Here is a 16,898-nt window from a genome sequence, read left to right on the forward strand (position 1 = left end):
TTGTCTTTTCTTGTGTCTGCATTTGTCCCCCCAACATCCCCATCTTTATTGGCATCAAAGCCTTGTTCCTCAGTAGCCTTTGATCCTCTTGCTATTGAACCTGGTGAGACTGACTACTATCTGTGGTTTTTCGTACTTTTGTGTGGAACTGCTCCAACAAAGCTCTGGTCTTCCTTTTCTTACCAGATGGGCTTGCCTCAATCTGAGGTTTTGATCTTTTGATTCAAACTGTTGTCATTTCTTTATCTTTATCTTGAATTGTTTGCTCATTCTTAGTATCTTTTGAATTGGATGATAGATTGATCCTTTCTTCTTGATGCTTTCTCCAAGTACCTTTGTCCAGACCTTCTAAGCATTGGGATGTGGTGGAATGCAGTTGTCCTAGTAAAGGAACTACCACACATAACAGGCCTTAAACAAGTTATGCGACTTGACCTTGGTTGTCTATTGCATAACACTGCTAAAAAGAAATTGACTGATAATAATATTAGCTTCTCAAAAATATAAGTAAGGTTGTTCTTAAGACCGATTGCTTTAGCGATGAATCTATACAGTGGTTTGCATTCTAGTGTGGCCACTGGAATGCCTTGTCCATGTGACTTACGCTTCTTTCGAGCTCGTTCATCTTCTTTTAAGTAGTGACTGACCTCATCAGGAGTACATGGTGCGGCCTTGTCGGTGCATGGTAACATTAGCACATGAGCTAACTCTTCTGTAGTTACTTCCAATAGTGTCCCATTCACTTTAGTTGTCCCCTTGTCACGATTAAAGTGTCTATCACCTGTTGGATGATCTCAGGATCAAAAGCAATCTTTGTAGCTTCTACCACCACCTCTAAGTTCCACAGCTTGATAAGCATTTGTTCCTTCTCTTGGAAGACATACTCCCCAATCTTGAGGTGCAATATTAAGGAAGAAAATTCTATCATTGATGCCAAGAGGGTTTGATTTTGTGTTGTCAGCTCGCCCATAGTAGCTTTCATCTTTTCTGACATTTTTTCTCTACCCATACATGAATTGTGTGAACAATCCTGTGTGGAAAGAGAATACTCACTTGCTGATGTTGGAGAGTCAAAGCAAGGACACCTTGGGCTTCTGGGTAGGACAACAACCACTTTTGGTGGAGAGCGTGTGAGCGGAGATGAAGGTTGTCGTACTGCAAGTGATGCCACAGACGAAGGTAGAGAAATCTTTATAGGCCACAAAGCGAGTCACACTAGTCTCTGTGGGTAAATTGAAGGGTTTTGCACTTGCTTCATTGTTATATGTACATGCACCATGAATGCTCCACTCCTTTTCTACCCTCGTTTTATGTGCACCATTTGTGACATGTCATTCATGTAGTGGTCAATTTTTTTCCTTATTTTTACTGACAAGATTCTCTTAATGATTGGTGCATTTATATCCAACCGGTGATTGCTATACTACATTAGCATTGGTTTTTCACTTGTGTGATCCTGAACTGGCTTTATTGGTTCTTTGATTATCTGAACCTAAACTGGGTCTTGGTGTAAACATTGCATTGGTCCCTAAGATGATAATTCCTCTTCCCCCATTGGTCTGATGTGGAATAGATTTAAGGGTTCTGATTCTAAACTATCTTCCTGTACTAGCCTTAGTGAAGTCTTGTCTGATCTGGCATAGAATAGGTTAATCCTTGCCTTGTTATACACTCTTGGCAACAGTATGCCTGACACATCTTTCAGTCTGACTGTGCCATTTGAAAAAACCAAGTCAACCTTGTAAGGTCTTGACCAAGTAATCTTCATATTGGGCTTTTCGGGTCCAAGTTTTGATTGATATAGCAATACCATATCTCTTTTTCTAAATTCTTTGATTTTTATTATTGTTCCAGTGTTTCCTTCTTTGTTGAACTACCTTTGTTCAAGCATTTCCCTTTGCCTGATCTCATGCAGCTTTAGCAACTCATCTAACCTTTGCTTCAAATTTGCATTATAGTTCATATTGTTCTCTTTGTAGGCAGTTCTATATGCCCATTGTGTTGTCTGGAGCTTTGCATCCCATTGGTGTGGTTCCTTCTGCACTATCTTCATTAGAATGATCTTAATTTTCTTGTTGCTACTTTTGATTTTCCCATTGCAACTGGGATAACATGCCGTTTATTTCGTGTGCTTTACTGAGAATAGTTCCATCAGTTCTACATAGTGTCATTGATGAAATGGGTACCTTGATTGGAAACTATCTCAATAGGACAACCATATCTACAGATGGTGTTCTCATATAGAAATAGAATAGTTGACTTAGCATTGTTATCTGGTAGTGCCTTGGTCTCCACCCATTTGCTCACATAGCAGGTAGCCATAATGATATATTTGTTCTTTTTGGGAGTAATTTTCTTAAATGGACCCATGAAGTCCAATCCCCATTTCATGAATGCTCCCAATGGTTGTACAGGAGTCAAGGGTGTCATATCAGTTTTTGTTGGTCTTCTCATCCTTTGACAAATATCATAAGTTTTACAAAATCCTCTGACATCAGTCATCATACTCTGCCAACATAAGCATGCCTGAAGAATCTTCTTATAAGTTATGTCGGTGGAGAAATGTCCTCCGGCATCTCCACTATGGGCCTCCATGATGACTTGCATCCTTCCTCCCATTAATATACATCTTCTGAGAACTCCATCAATGCCCAGTCTCTGTAGAGGGCTCCCCCAATGATGGTGAACTTTAAGGCTTTTATGATCACTATTTTCTTGTCTTCCTGGGATGACCCATCTAAAAAATTTCCATTTTGAAGAAAATTGTACACATCCTGCCATTCTAGGTTAGGTTCCTCTATTGCTAAGTTCTTGAATAATTCCAGCAACCACTGGATCATCTCGAAGAGAAACTTTTGGAAAGGAAGTCTGCACCACAGTGCATCTTCCCTGGCTTATGAAAGATTCAAAATTCAAACTCCTTTAGGAACATCATCCATCTGATCAAACTACCTTGGATAATAATTTTATTTATCAAAAATAGCAGAGCCTGATGATCCACATAAAAGTGAAACAATTTTTCCAGTAGATAATGTCTGGAATTTTTGGCACTGAAAACCATTTTCAATGCTTCTCATTCAGTTGTGGAATACCCTTGTTCGACCAAGCTAAACCTGCAATTGGCAAAATAGACAAGATATTCTGGCTTCCCATCAGATTGGGCCAATAGTGCCCCCATTGCCATTCTTGATGCATCAACATGCACATGGAAAATTTATATATCCCAGTCTGTTCGGCAAAGGACTGGCTTCCTGCTGATCGCATCTTTTGAGCATTGAAAACTCTGAAAATTACATCCCAGTTTAATTGGCAAAGGACTGGCTTCATGTTGATCGCATCTTTTGAGCACAAAAAAAATCTACACACATTTTGGGGTCGAGATAAACTTATTCCCCTTCTGATTCGATTCATACAAAGAAATATCTTTTGTTGCAAACATATGAATAAACCATCGATAGAAGTTGACATACAACAAAAAGAGTTCAGTTCAAGCAGTGTTGTTGGTGCTCTGGTTTGCTGAACTTACTTTATCAGAGGCCATCTCAATGCCATTTTTGAAGACAATGTGTCCCAAAAGCTGTCCTTTCCATACCATGAACACTGATTTGAAAGGGTTTAGGCATATTATTTTCTCCATGTATCTCTCAAAAACCATCTCCAAGAATAGTAGATGCATTTCCCCTGTGGAGAAGATGGGGAAGTCATCCCCATAAATATGGCCAAAAATCTGTGTAAAATTTTATTGAATATATCCATTATACATCTCTAGAAAATTATTGGAGCATCACACAGTCCAAATGGCGTGACTAGATACGTGAATGCTTCCCATTCATTGATAAACATTGTTTTAGCTCGATCTTTAGGTGCAATCTTAAGTTGATTGTAGCCACTATAACCATCCATAAAGTTGTACATTTTGTGGCATGCAATCTCATCCAAGAGTATGTCTATAAAGGGTAGTGGGAACTAGTCTTTAATGGTGTGAGCATTCGGCTTCCTGTAATCCACACATACCATTAACTTTCCATTCCTCTTGGGAACTACCACTATTGGAAATAGCCACTCACTGCTTGCAACCTTTGTTATGAACCCTACCTTGAGAAGATTGTATGTCTTCTCCTTGACCTTCTTAGCATAGTGGGGTTCATCATGTATCTCTATGTTAAGTATGGAGCCGGGCATATCCTCTTAGGAAGAAGGATGAAGTGCTTTCAAAATTTCAAAATTTTGTGGCATTAGTGGAGAATCAGTTTGGCAAGAAAGTAAAGTGTTTGAGGTCAGACAATGGTGGTGAGTATGTCAGTAAAGCCTTTCAGAATTTTTGTGATTCCAAAGGCATCAAAAGAGAGTTGACTGCTCCATATAACCCTCCACAAAATGGTGTTGCTGAGAGGATGAACCCTACCATACAAGAGAAGTTACGTAGCATGTTACCTTGTCTACTACAGAGGCTAAATATGTTGCAGCTTCAGAAGCTTACAAGGAAGCCATATGGCTTGGCCGGCTGGTGGGAGACTTGGGAATCAATGTTGAGATGCCTGTGTTACATTGTGATAGCCAAAGTGCTATACAATTGGCAAAGAATCCAGTGTTTCATGCAAAGAGAAAGCATGTGGATGTGAAGTATCACTTCATTCGTGAGGTGCTTGAGGACAAGCGATTGCAGCTTGCCAAGATTCACAGCACTGAAAACCCTGCTGATCTTCTAAGAAAGGGCTTACCTTCAAAGCGGTTTGCACATTGTCAGGCACTCATGGGCATTGGGTAGATGATCATGGTCATTGTCTACCCGTATTCTATATATATATACATTGTTACCCAGCTTAAAGGCACATTGTCCTTTGAGTGGGAGGTTGTTGGGGTGGTAAAGCCCAATGTGCCGCGCCTAAGTGTTGGGCAATCGGAGACCACTGGGAACTAACACTAACCATTCATTCTACATAAAAGAATAAGGACTCATAACGCTAACACTATTGTGTTTGGAGTCTACCCAAACCTGTGTCACCTCTCTTCTCCATTGCTGCACACACACACACGCTCTCGCACGCGCTGTTCAGATGATGCCCAATTTTTGCCTCAAATGATCACCCAAGATGTTGACTCTAGGTCCCCCATCCAGTATTACCTTGATGACATTTCCCACTACTTCCCCAACTTGTAGGAACCTCATCATCCCTGATGGCTACCAGGTATACTACTCTTGCTTCAGCTTCTGCCTTCCTTTTTTGTCTAATAAACTTTGCAGCTTATGGTAATGTGCGTCTGATATCATCTAGTTCTATAGTCAATTTTTGAATCCTAATTTAAGAAAACATGATGTTTTGGTATAGGTGGGCTCAATTTTTATTTGATTAAACTATGTGTGCTATGAAGTTCTATACAATATCAATTTGGTACTATACATTATCAATTTTGGTATTGTAAATCACCATTATTGAGATTGTATGATCCCGCGTATACATTTTTAACAGTAACTTGATAAATTTCTATAAAAATTGCATGGATGTACATAGCACTTATATGTATTTTCCTGATAAAGAGTGAGAGGGCATGTGTAAGTGGATTTTGTCTTTCCACATTACAAGTTTTTTAAAAAATGGAAAAATATTCTCAGCTAACTAGATCTAACTACAATGAAGGACGTGAATGAGGAATATGGGTTGAGCCTTGAAGGAGTGCTTCCAAAGAATCTCAATGACTATGATCTCCCCATCAATTAGTGGCTCACACACAAGCACTAAAAAAAATCAAATTTCTTTGGTCGAATGATCGTAGACTTTTGTATTACAAAATTTATCAAGCCCCCTCCATCATGTGGTGAAATATAAAGTAAGTTTGTGCGGTGCTATGCTTATGAAAGGTGACATGTAGCCACAAAAAACCCTAAAGCGCATAAGGTGGTATGGGCCCACTTTGGCAAAATTGTGTTGAATGTGTGTAGCAGCAGGATCACAACGTCGAAGAAAAAGATGAAACCTGAGCTATGGAGGTCTCTCCCATCATGAAAAGAAGGCTCACATAACCCCAAAGTGGTAGCAACATATGACTAGCTAATTATGCTACTAAGTTTGAGGCAATTATTCAAATAATGCCTTGGAAGACTCCGGCTACCATGACAAGGCTGACAAAATTGAGGGGTGCTACCAAGAAAAAGAAAGAGACTTTGCCGAGATATGAAGGCTTTGACCCTATGGAAAAGAGGATCAAGGATGATATGGTTTCATATGAAGCACAAATTCTTAAGTTACAATAGCAAAGCTTTGTTAACGTTGAAGAGATAAGGGAGGTAGACGCTGATTTGGGAGCAAGTCAATGCATCTTCCGGTGACTTGCTATCGGTGAAAACATCCAAAGGCTTGAAGAAGAGGTTTAAAAGCAACAAGTATTCTATCTAAGGACTTTGTTATGGTGGTTTCGAAATATAGCTTGTCATGTTGGTGGTATTAGTTTCTAGTGTACACAGTGGTACATTTCCTTTGGTAGTGCTTGGTAGGTTGTAGCCCTACTTGATAGTCAGTTTTGGTAGTTTTGAGAGTTCTATGACCTAGTTTTGAAAGTATTGGTAATGTTGATAGTCTTACTAGATTTGCAATATATTGGTAATGTTGATAGTCTTATTAGATTTGCAATATTGCTAGTTTTGACAAATTTTCTTCTTTTGATAGTTTTTATAGTGTTTACAGCTTTAGTTGTTTTGAAGGTTTGGATAGTTTTAGTAGTTTTGGTAGTTTTGAGAGATTTTATAGTTTTGGTGGTTTTGAAAGTTTTGGTATTTTGGAAAAATTCCGCAGTTTTGGTAGTTCAACCAAAAATGCATGAAGATTGGATATTTGTAGACTATCTTAGTAAAAACTTGGCATAATACATCAATGCCTTGAAAAGATCTGCAAGCAAAAAAAAAAACTCTATGGAAATCATGTCTTCTTATGAGAAGCAAAATAATGGTTTGTAAATTCATGGCATCATTGCCAAATGCAAGATTGTAGAGGATAAGCCCTTGGCGACAGTATTGTGACTCATACTCACCTTAATTATACAGTAAATGTATAACACATTGCCCATAACCGGTGGAGTGGGGCATGTAAAGCACCATCTTATGGTACTAAAAGGAATGGAAGTCTACTATATTGTTGATGTATGATGTAAAGAACAATTAGTGTCCCCAATATAGATTTCATCCAACGTGTGGGTGATGGAAGATTCACTCATGAATGGATGCTTGGCCTTCTTTGCATGCCCTTCTGTATGTTGAAGCATAGCAAATGGCAAAGAAACCCTTTTATCGAGGGGTGGATACAACACCCAGTTAACATGACCTCAAAATAGAAAACGGCTCATTGTGCTACTATTGCGATTGCATTCTGAGAGGATTCAAAAGAGAAACGTGAAGACGGTAGGGTGTAGAGGCCATATCAAGTTTGGCTGCTTCAAAAGAATAAATTGACCTACAGACTAAGGCAATCCACTTTGATATCATATGTGCTACAAACTATCTTAGTCAACTCTGACTTAACTTGCTCGTAGCCGATATGGCACTAGTGTTCAAAGATGGCACCAATGGCATGTCTCATGCAAAGAAGGATCAAAAGGATGCTCTAATAACACTTTGAAAAACATGGCACCTTGGCGATGCCCTCCACCTCTCTAGAAACACACCCTAAAGCCCCACCCAACCTCCCTTATATATATGACCTTGCCTCTACATGAAGGGCCCCTATACTTATGTGTGACAATTGGAATAGAAGCTCCCTAGCCCCTACTCATAGACTTCTAGCTTATTGACTCTTAGCCCTTATGACCTTTGTCTTGACAATTGCTTTGTTGGGAGATACCTAAGTGAAGGATAAGGTGATTCGTTGAAAGACATAACCAAAAGTAGGTATTTGGACTTGTCAATGAGAAGATCGAATAATTAAAGTTGATAGTTACAAGGGAAAATCATAAGCATGTCATTATACAAAAAGAAGTAATGAGGTTTGAATGAATCATTTATTTATTAGTACAAAAGAACTTGCATTAGCCATAGCATAAATTAATTATGTCTTAGAAATACTATACAGGTTCAAGAGTTGCCTTCCATTTGATTGGATATTGGTAAATTATTATTTTGGGTGCATTCCAACTTCCGATCTACCAACTTAAGGCTAAGCACCAAGTGCTATTTTGGCTAAGCTGGCCTTCCCATTAGCATCACAAGTGTCTTCCTTATCAAGACTAGCAGTTTTGCAAGGATTACATATCAAAGCGTTTCTTTTAAATTTTTTGAGTTGTTTCTAGAAGGGATGTAACAAAGAATTAAAGCAACTTTTGAAGAAATATATCTAAAAATCTTGCACAAAGAATTTGATTTGATGTGCAAGGGCTTCATCAATGGAGCAAAAGTTTGGGGTTCTTAGCAAATGAAGTGGTCATTGTTGCAAATAATCAAAAGGCATTATGACTTAATGCTCAATCACTTGCTTACGATGTAGTCTCACATATTGCAAAACAAGTTTGGGATGCTTTCGATCGAGAGTTTGACACTACATCTAAGAGCTATAAGACAAACTTGTTAATGCAAATTTACAAGAAAGATGATAGTCTCTTGTTGCGCATCTCAACAAGTTCAAAGCATTAAAAAAATAGCTGTTAGGTGGGCATAAGCAAAGTCATGATGATGAAGCAAATAGTCGTTCTTCTCAAAAGTGTGGACAAGCCACCCTTCAATGTGCTAGTGTCCACCTTACAAAATATGAACGATAAATTTAAAGTGGCGAAAGCGACTCTCTTGGAGTATGATTCACAACATTGTGTAGAACCAGAAGCACCAATGACAATTGTAGCGACCAGAGACATAGTATTTTACAATTGAGCAAGATTTAGAGAAGGTAGAACACCAAAATTCTAGGAAGAAGATGAGGTCAACAAAGAAGTCAAATAATTTGTAACATATGTGGAGGTCACGTCACATTGCTAGAGATTGTTTTGAGCAGAAGAAGCACCCACCAAAGATGTACGTGGAAAGAGGAAGAACAACTTTTTGGTAGAATGTTTAGGATTTTATTCCTCGTTGTATGTTATATTACACCTGTCAAGGCTCAAGCCATCCATTGTAGAGTTGTAGCTCTAGTGCACCATGGGCGTGCTACACTATTAGAAGAGTAGGTGTAAAGGACATGAATGTGAAAAGATCATATCTTTTGGGTGTTTTTTTTTTGGGTGAAGGGGGGGGGGGGGGGGATTTGTGACAAATGAAAGTGTGGGAGCATTCTCTTAGTAAGAGGTTAGGTTTTGTGATGTAATCGCTTATGCCAAAACGTGATGTAGTGTCAAGACGTGGTTGTATGGAGAGGCCTATTTAAGAGGCCAAGCTCTATGGACGTGTGTGAGTTTTTTTGAGTCATTTGGTAAGATTCTACATACTCTTCTACTTGTGATGATCGTCTTCATTGAGAATGTTGTTTTCTCTCCCTCCATGACCTTGCACTAACAAAAGCAAGTGTAGAAAATCAAATGGTAGCGTACTAGCATTGAGGTGGATAGTTTTTAAGAGATCAAGAGTGAGATAGAAAGTGTATATAGTTGAAAAGATGCAAGAGCTATTTCATTCCTCACTTAGAAATGACAGTATGAGGATTTTATATGGCATGTAGGAGTCATGTGTTGCCATCAAGTCATAAACTTCTAGGCTCACTTTGGACCTCATACATGCACCCACCGCTACCTACTTTTAAGTCATAGTTTATCCCTAGATAATTTGGGCTAGGATTGGTCTACATTGTAGTTTTATTCCTAACACCCCTTAACGCCCAATGTGAAAATGTCCCCCCTGCCCCCCACCCCCCCACAGATTAACGATATTAAGGATGATCCAAGGTGGACAAGATTGATCCATAAGTCTAGGTTGAACTTGATTATGCGAAGGAATATATCAAATGAGATCATTTTCTTATTGGTAGGCCTTGCCTTGAGTACTCAAACCCTTCCAATTTGATTTTACAACCAATCAAGAACCAATGAAGTAGTTGGATTGGTGAGTATGACATAAATTTAACAAGCGCTACGTCATAAAATAGTAAGCACTGCAATGCCAAAATCAAATCACTTGCGGACAAACGAGATGATCTAAAACCTCGGAAGACATCCATAAGTTGCAATTGATTTCAAGAGGTATAAAAGCCCTATCAATTCTTGATTCATGTTTAAACTCCCATAGAAAACAATTTAAACGGTTGAAAGCATTGGTATACACATGGTAGCAAAGCGCTCTTCAAATGCTAACGAATAGGAGTGTTTTTACACTGATGAGGCTCTATTTAATCTTCTCTCTTTAATATATTTGCCTCATGTTCTTTCCCTTTAATGGTAAGCATAGGAAGGCTAGGATTCCCTATTGAGCATGTACATCCAGCATGGTATCTCATAGCCATAGCACTCAAAAGCAAAATCAATGTAATTCCATGAGAGATCCCTTAAATTCACATTTGAGGATTACCTAAGATTACAAGAATTGATGAAAACAAAAATTATGTTCCAAAGTAATGAGTGACTAATGATTCTGCAAAGTAGTTGGCTCCCTTACCAGAGAAGATGGAAACACAAACAAATCCCTAAAGTGAACTGAGGACCTATCACATGTGCCCAATTCCATGTGTAACGTGGTGATACGAGAGAGGGAAATAGATTGATAAACAAGAAAATACAGAGTACACATGAAATAGAGAATCTGTAATGATGTAAGATGATGATTACAAGAAGAGCATCACTCGTGTCCTAACCTCCCGACCACCCCCAAACTCTCTTAATCACAATCTCGATCACAATCACACTCAAATCTCAATTACAATCATGCACCTCCGCTGAGTGTAGAGATAGCCTCCCCAAATAGGTAACTGGAAAGCAACTATTTTTGTGGTCGAGCTCATCTTTAACAAAGCGAGTGAAAATAGGCTCAGAAAGAGGCAACCTCCACACCAACATTAAGACGGCTCTAAAAATATTTTGTGCGGGCGAATCAATATAATATAGAAAACTTTTTTTTTTTGCCATTTTCACCGGCTGGTGCTGCCAAATGCCTCCTAATCTGTTTGAGACCGTCTTGTCTCATCGAGCTCTTCGATAATCGTGTGATGCGAAAAAATCATATCATACTTGGAATTGACCGAAAGCTCACCTGCAAGTTGATAATTTCTACAAAACGATGCAAAAACAACAATTTTCAACTTATTCCTTGTTCTATGGTCTGAAACGAGCATCGGAGAAAAAACCTGGAAAAACTCAAAAGCAGCAATATTTTTTCTCGCATTTAGGGTTAGTTCCAACCCTACCATTCTAAAAACTAGCTCCCAAGAAATGTCCCAGGTCGAAATTCGTAACTTTATGAGAACAATCAAAATAAATCCCTAGACTCTAGAAAAACTCTAAAATGCCCAATTTTGCTTCAAATAAAAGTCATGGCAAATCTCTGCAAAAATAAGTCCTATTACACGATGATATTCCAGCAACATAAGTTGACTACAATAACACCACTGCTAGAATCACTAGAACTATAGAGGCCACACATCCGTAGGGCCACACTGAGAGAATCTCTCATGCACCACCCGAGTAGCTTGTAGGAGGAAGTTACAAAAGAATCCTCTTGTAAGATCTATCACATTCATCTCTTTTGCCACTCATTGAGGAATTATTGCAACAAGCGCCCAAGAGACTCACAAATAAGTGTTCACTAGAAGAGTTGGTGACGGCCAGGGCACTTCATAAACAACAAAATCCAAGATGTCCGCTTCTGATTATGACCCACTTTTGAATATACGAATGTAATATAGTGCTTTTAACCCCCAACAAGAAAAAGCACATCATTAAGCAACCCCCCCACCTTGAGTGCCCAAACCCCCAACCCTCTATTCACTTATAAAATAAAATAAAAAACGAAACCCTTGGAACGATGGCAATACTATGCCCATTTTCAAAGACAATGCAATCATGTCAGTCTACATAAGCTAGAATTTGAATCCCCAGAAAACTACTCATGAGCATGACTGACTCATCTGTGGTGCATACCTCAAATCAGGCACAACTGTCATCTTCTTGAGCTTCACCCGAATTGCCAGAACAATTATTATTGCAATAAGCAGTAAACAGTCACCAAGATGCAAAAAGAGAAGCGGTATGAAAAAGTACTCTTCTTTAAATTAAGAATCCAAGATTATCTAAACACAACCTAAAACACAAACACGACCTACAAAACTTGGGGGGCTTGTCACGGCACCCTCCCACAACAAGCCTTTAGCTGAAGCCTTCTTTCACATACACTCATGCACTCGTGAACGAGTGAGACCTTTGCAATGAACCATCAAAGAAAGTGTAATGTTCAGATTTCTTAACTGACCAAGCTGCTCTTCCTCTATAAAAATATACTTTGTTACACTCTGATATTGAAATAATCAGCATCGAAATGATGCACGCGTACATAACCATCTTCACCTCCACTTGAGAAACTGTTCAATTTACGGGAAAAAGGCAAAAAACATCACGACAAAATTGTATACTCAAATGAACAAGAAGATAAACTTTTCCGATTGGTGCATACCCTCTGCCGTCAGGATTAAAAGCGAGAGCATTGATTGGACCAAAATGCCCTTTGACTCCACCAATCTCTTCTGTATAAACCTGTCAGCCGCATTCATAAAACATTATACTTCCCAAAAACAGATTATGAAGAACTTTCGTGAAGTAGACGCGAACCTTGTGATAGAAAGTAGCCTCAAATTTGCCTGCTCTTCGATCACTAGTTGTCACTTGTGAAGCTTCTTGGCCTCCACCAATAACCACCTGCGTTAGGAAAAATTAAGTGGCAACCAAAATGGCATCTAGCTTTTGTTCGAAACAGGTTACCTCTCCAACTGTATGAGATGCCTATTAGATTTAGCAGCAAAATATGTATGAGCGTGAAAAACCTTAAAAAATTGCTGTCATAAATACTCTGCAAGAGTAAAAAAGAATGTTCTTCAACTAGGTTCACACATGAGCAGACCAATCAAACTTAACACACAACTGTCATACTAAGGCTCCCAGTCCAGTACATGATGAGCAATGTTTACCCTCAAAATCATTTCCATAGGTGGGCAGGGAACAAAAGAGGTGAAAATGACCATGCATAACATTCAAGGGTGCTCACTTTCATTTATGCATCGATTAAGATATAGATTCAGCTCTCAAATTTAGAAAGTGCAAACATGGTGTAATACCAACAAGTGCCTTCAAAAGTTCAAGAAAACTTGCACCCATCTTTAACCAAGGTCAACAGATCATTGAACCTTCAGAAGCAAAAACAGGGAAGATTAATTTGCTTGTAGGTCAATGGGTTCCCATTTCACAGATGTACTAGGAAATGCCCTAGCACCACTTCTTTGGTGTGTGAAACCTCAAGCCACTGATATAGCTGTGTGTGTCCTTTCAGCGCCCCCCCCCCCCCCCCCCCCCCCCCCCCCCAAACGCGCGCACACAAAAAAAAAACCTGCTTGAAACAACAAAAGTCTCTGCGCAATGAATCTGTTTCGCTCAAAAGTGTTGTTTTTCAAATGGCAATACCACCAATACATTTAACTGGTAACATATTCAAATGAAGCAGCTTCAAAATCCTCCTAACTTCAAGCTCAACACGCTTCTCTCATCTCCTTTTATCACATCATCAAATCTAGACACTATCTAGTATCGAGTCTAAGGATGTCTACATAAGCTTGAATCTCATCAATTGGGTAACCCTAGGTTCTCTACCCAACTAGCTAGAGGAAAATCCTGAAAATGAACATAAACTTCAGGAGACAGTCATTAATCGCAAAGCCACCATCCAAGTCAAATTAAAGCCATTAGGAGCCCTGAAAATATATACAAGAGCCGCTCTTATGATTAACCACTGATTGCTGCCTTGAATAATCACTAGAGAATGTACATGTTTAGACATTCTTATCTTCCATTCAATTTGTCCTTGTAGAGAGGAAGATGAACCCACAACCCCCAAGGATTTGTGAGCCCAAACACCGGCACATTTCTGTCTAGAAAACTTTGCAAACATGGATTTCTGACTAAGCTTAAGAATATGGAAAAACTTACATGATCAAGTACTGGAGAAATGGCGACAGCATTCACTGGTCGTTCAGCTGCATATGTCTTCAAAAGTTTCAACGTTCTAATATCCCAAAGCTATGAAAGGACAGTGAAAACAACATTCAGTGGCAAATAGCATCCAAGGAACAGAAAAAAACAAAAAATATATAATAGATCCATAAGTAGTTATCTTGCATGTATACATGATATGAACGACATAAACCATTTACATTCAAGAAAAACCTGCTCCTCTTAGAAGCAATTACACAATACCTTTGCAGTTTTATCACTAGATCCAGTGATAAAATGAGAGCCATCTGCAGATTTTGCTAAAGAAGTAATATTTTTGGTATGACAACCATCAGGATCATTCTCTTTAAGCAACTTTCCTGTCTGCAACAACAGAACTTGCACAATGTAAATCTTTAGATAAGTCACATATAAACAGAAATTAGATTGTGTCTTAATGTGAGACAAAATTAGGGTCACAAGCAACTGAGACATGCAGCAATTGACAAAAATTGTTGGCCGCAGTCATTTATACATAAAGACTTAAGAGCTGCGAGCACTAGCATATTTGCCAAGCAACCCATTTCTTCAACGAAAGATCTTGGGGAAATTTTTCTGGAACCTCGCATTTCTTTGAGGACCAAAAAACTCTTTTAATTGGTTGCTATCTATACTATGCGGCATACAAGTTTCAAGTAAGCCATGAGTTCTCTAGCTCATCGTACACCTAGCAATGTGCAGTTTCAATGTATATATGTTAACAGTTAGCATGAAATTTTGACAGAAACTCTCAAATGGCGTTTCAGACATGGACCAAAACCTTAACCTGTGTATACTTAACAGCTGCCACAGAAGCAGAAGTAAAGCTCTACTAGCAAACTATAAAAGGACGAAACTTGAGCTCTTAACTTCAAGGCCGTGTTTAGTCCCTTAACAAAGAAAGGAACTTCATACAAAAAGGCTTCGATAACAACCTGTGCATCCCAAATGCGGACAACCGCATCTTCACCTGCACTGATGATGGTTTTGTTAAGCGGTCCCCAAACAGCCCTGTTGATCCTCCCTTGAGGGCCGGTGATGATCAGCGCGGACTCACTACTCTCTGTGCAAGAATCAAGAAGAGCTCCTAAGCTAGAGAAATTAGGAGTCCTCAGAGAAAGCCACACTGTAAAGTTAATGCGGTTACCTTTTAAGCGGTCCCTTTCAACTCTTTTCACATGTATAGCTGATGGTGCTCCCATAAAAGGATCTGTGGTGATTACAGCAAGTTTGTCACCAATGGCAAAATCCACTGCTCTTGCTGGAGATCCAAAAGCAAAAGAATGAAGCTGAGCGCCAGTTTCTACATCCCACAACTTCACCGTCTGATCTGCCGATCCTGTTATCAACCTTCTTGTATCTCCTGCACATTGGAACAGACATGATTAAGACCTGGAAACATCCAAGACACCACTTGTATCTCTTTGATTGGAGGGAGACTGCTGCAAAATTTCCCGTCCTATCTGACAACCTTTGACATACATAAAAGGCCTTTCACCGTGTCCTCACAAAGGAACCCTCCAAACAAGAAATTCACAAACAGAGACATGATAAACGAAGCTCACAATCCACAAGATGGAGATTTCGAGGGGTTAACACTGCTTTCATTTAAGGAAGCAATGAGTCGTTATTCAAACATTGCGGAATCGAACGTCTCTCTCTCTCTCTCTCTCTCTCTCTCTCTCTCTCTCTCTCTCTCTCTGTGCGTTATATTCACGTGCTCATACAAAAAAGGATGAGCAGCTTACTTGAGACATCACAACACCAGACAGCTCCATTGTGCCCTTTGTATGTACCAATTCGCTCGCCATTGTGAGCATACCAAACATTGGGTGTATGATCCTTAGCGCAGGAAAAAAGCAGATCCCCGTCCCTGTTATACTTCAAGAAGGTTAGCGGCCTCTCATGGCCCTTCAATAAAATGGGCCTCATTCTCTACGAACTTGGACACCTTCAGATTTATTCTCTCTTGCTGCGTAGAGTCAGCGAAGGACGGCTCTACAGCAGCTTGGCGATGGCGATGACGAAGCCGAAGTTTTGCGATGATGACAGACGCACCCTTAGGTCTGCTGGAGTTCTTGAAAATTATTAGCTCCAAAGAGACAGTATGTGACAAGTCTTGCACACAAGTCCAGAGAGAGGGAGGGGGATTATTGACTTCAAATGTCGAATTTCAGCTATGGGATCAAATGAACTAGTCTTGCTTGGTGGGCATTGCTATAGACCATTATAGGACATGCGCCTATTGACATCAAGCGTCTAGTAAACAAGTACAAAGTGCATTAGTGAAGTTTTAAAATGTAAATTGTACTATCGACTTGATAATCATGTATAGGTGTCATCTAATTGTGTGAGCTAGAGGACAATGTTTGTGTGAAGCTACGTAAAAGCAATGAGAATAGTTAAACATTTTGTTTTGCAATGAAGTGTCATAGAGTGAAATGCTAAATATACAGTACACGTCATACAGAAGTGCCATACAAAAGTATGGTGGAGAGTTGGCACTGTGGTCTCTCCAAAAATTATAAGAAACGGAAGTCATGCACTATCCTGTAGGATTTATATGTTGGACCAAGCAAACGTATAAGGCATAGGGAATTGGATGCACATAACAAACCTTGCAGTGTTGTCGAGTGGAGGCATGGTTGTGTACTCGAAACGTCCATTGTTGCGAATATATGTACTGAAAAGTCATCGTTAGAGTAACCTTTGTTTCTCTTTAAGTTAAGTCCATTTATCTCATGCTTTGTGTGTCACAAAAAATC

General features: G+C 39.3%; 1 protein-coding gene across 1 annotated transcript; it reads right to left on the minus strand.

Annotated features, from left to right (window-relative positions):
- Positions 1 to 12,148: 12,148 nt before the first annotated feature.
- On the minus strand, positions 12,149 to 16,260 carry LOC147421701 (eukaryotic translation initiation factor 3 subunit I-like). The gene is made up of 8 exons (XM_086503216.1): positions 15,882 to 16,260; positions 15,281 to 15,496; positions 15,069 to 15,196; positions 14,359 to 14,478; positions 14,092 to 14,181; positions 12,724 to 12,810; positions 12,569 to 12,648; positions 12,149 to 12,476 (listed from the first exon to the last, which is right to left on the minus strand). Exons 1-8 carry the CDS (start codon positions 16,063 to 16,065, stop codon positions 12,401 to 12,403), a joined length of 981 nt encoding a protein of 326 aa, XP_086359342.1. The 5' UTR covers positions 16,066 to 16,260; the 3' UTR covers positions 12,149 to 12,400.
- Positions 16,261 to 16,898: the final 638 nt, after the last annotated feature.

The sequence above is a fragment of the Adiantum capillus-veneris genome, chromosome 27 (assembly GCF_014529385.1).
Source record: "Adiantum capillus-veneris isolate H3 chromosome 27, ASM1452938v2, whole genome shotgun sequence".
Lineage (NCBI taxonomy): Eukaryota > Viridiplantae > Streptophyta > Polypodiopsida > Polypodiales > Pteridaceae > Adiantum > Adiantum capillus-veneris.

What these genes read in the sequence shown, in the direction of transcription:
- LOC147421701 (XM_086503216.1), bottom strand. Translation starts at nt 16,065, where the DNA reads ATGAGGCCCATTTTATTGAAGGGCCATGAGAGGCCGCTAACCTTCTTG. An exon ending in CTGGTGTTGTGATGTCTCAA is followed by an intron (nt 15,497 to 15,881) that starts GTAAGCTGCTCA and finishes TCCAATGTGCAG; the next exon opens with GAGATACAAGAAGGTTGATA. An exon ending in CTAGTGATAAAACTGCAAAG is followed by an intron (nt 14,182 to 14,358) that starts GTATTGTGTAAT and finishes GTCCTTTCATAG; the next exon opens with CTTTGGGATATTAGAACGTT.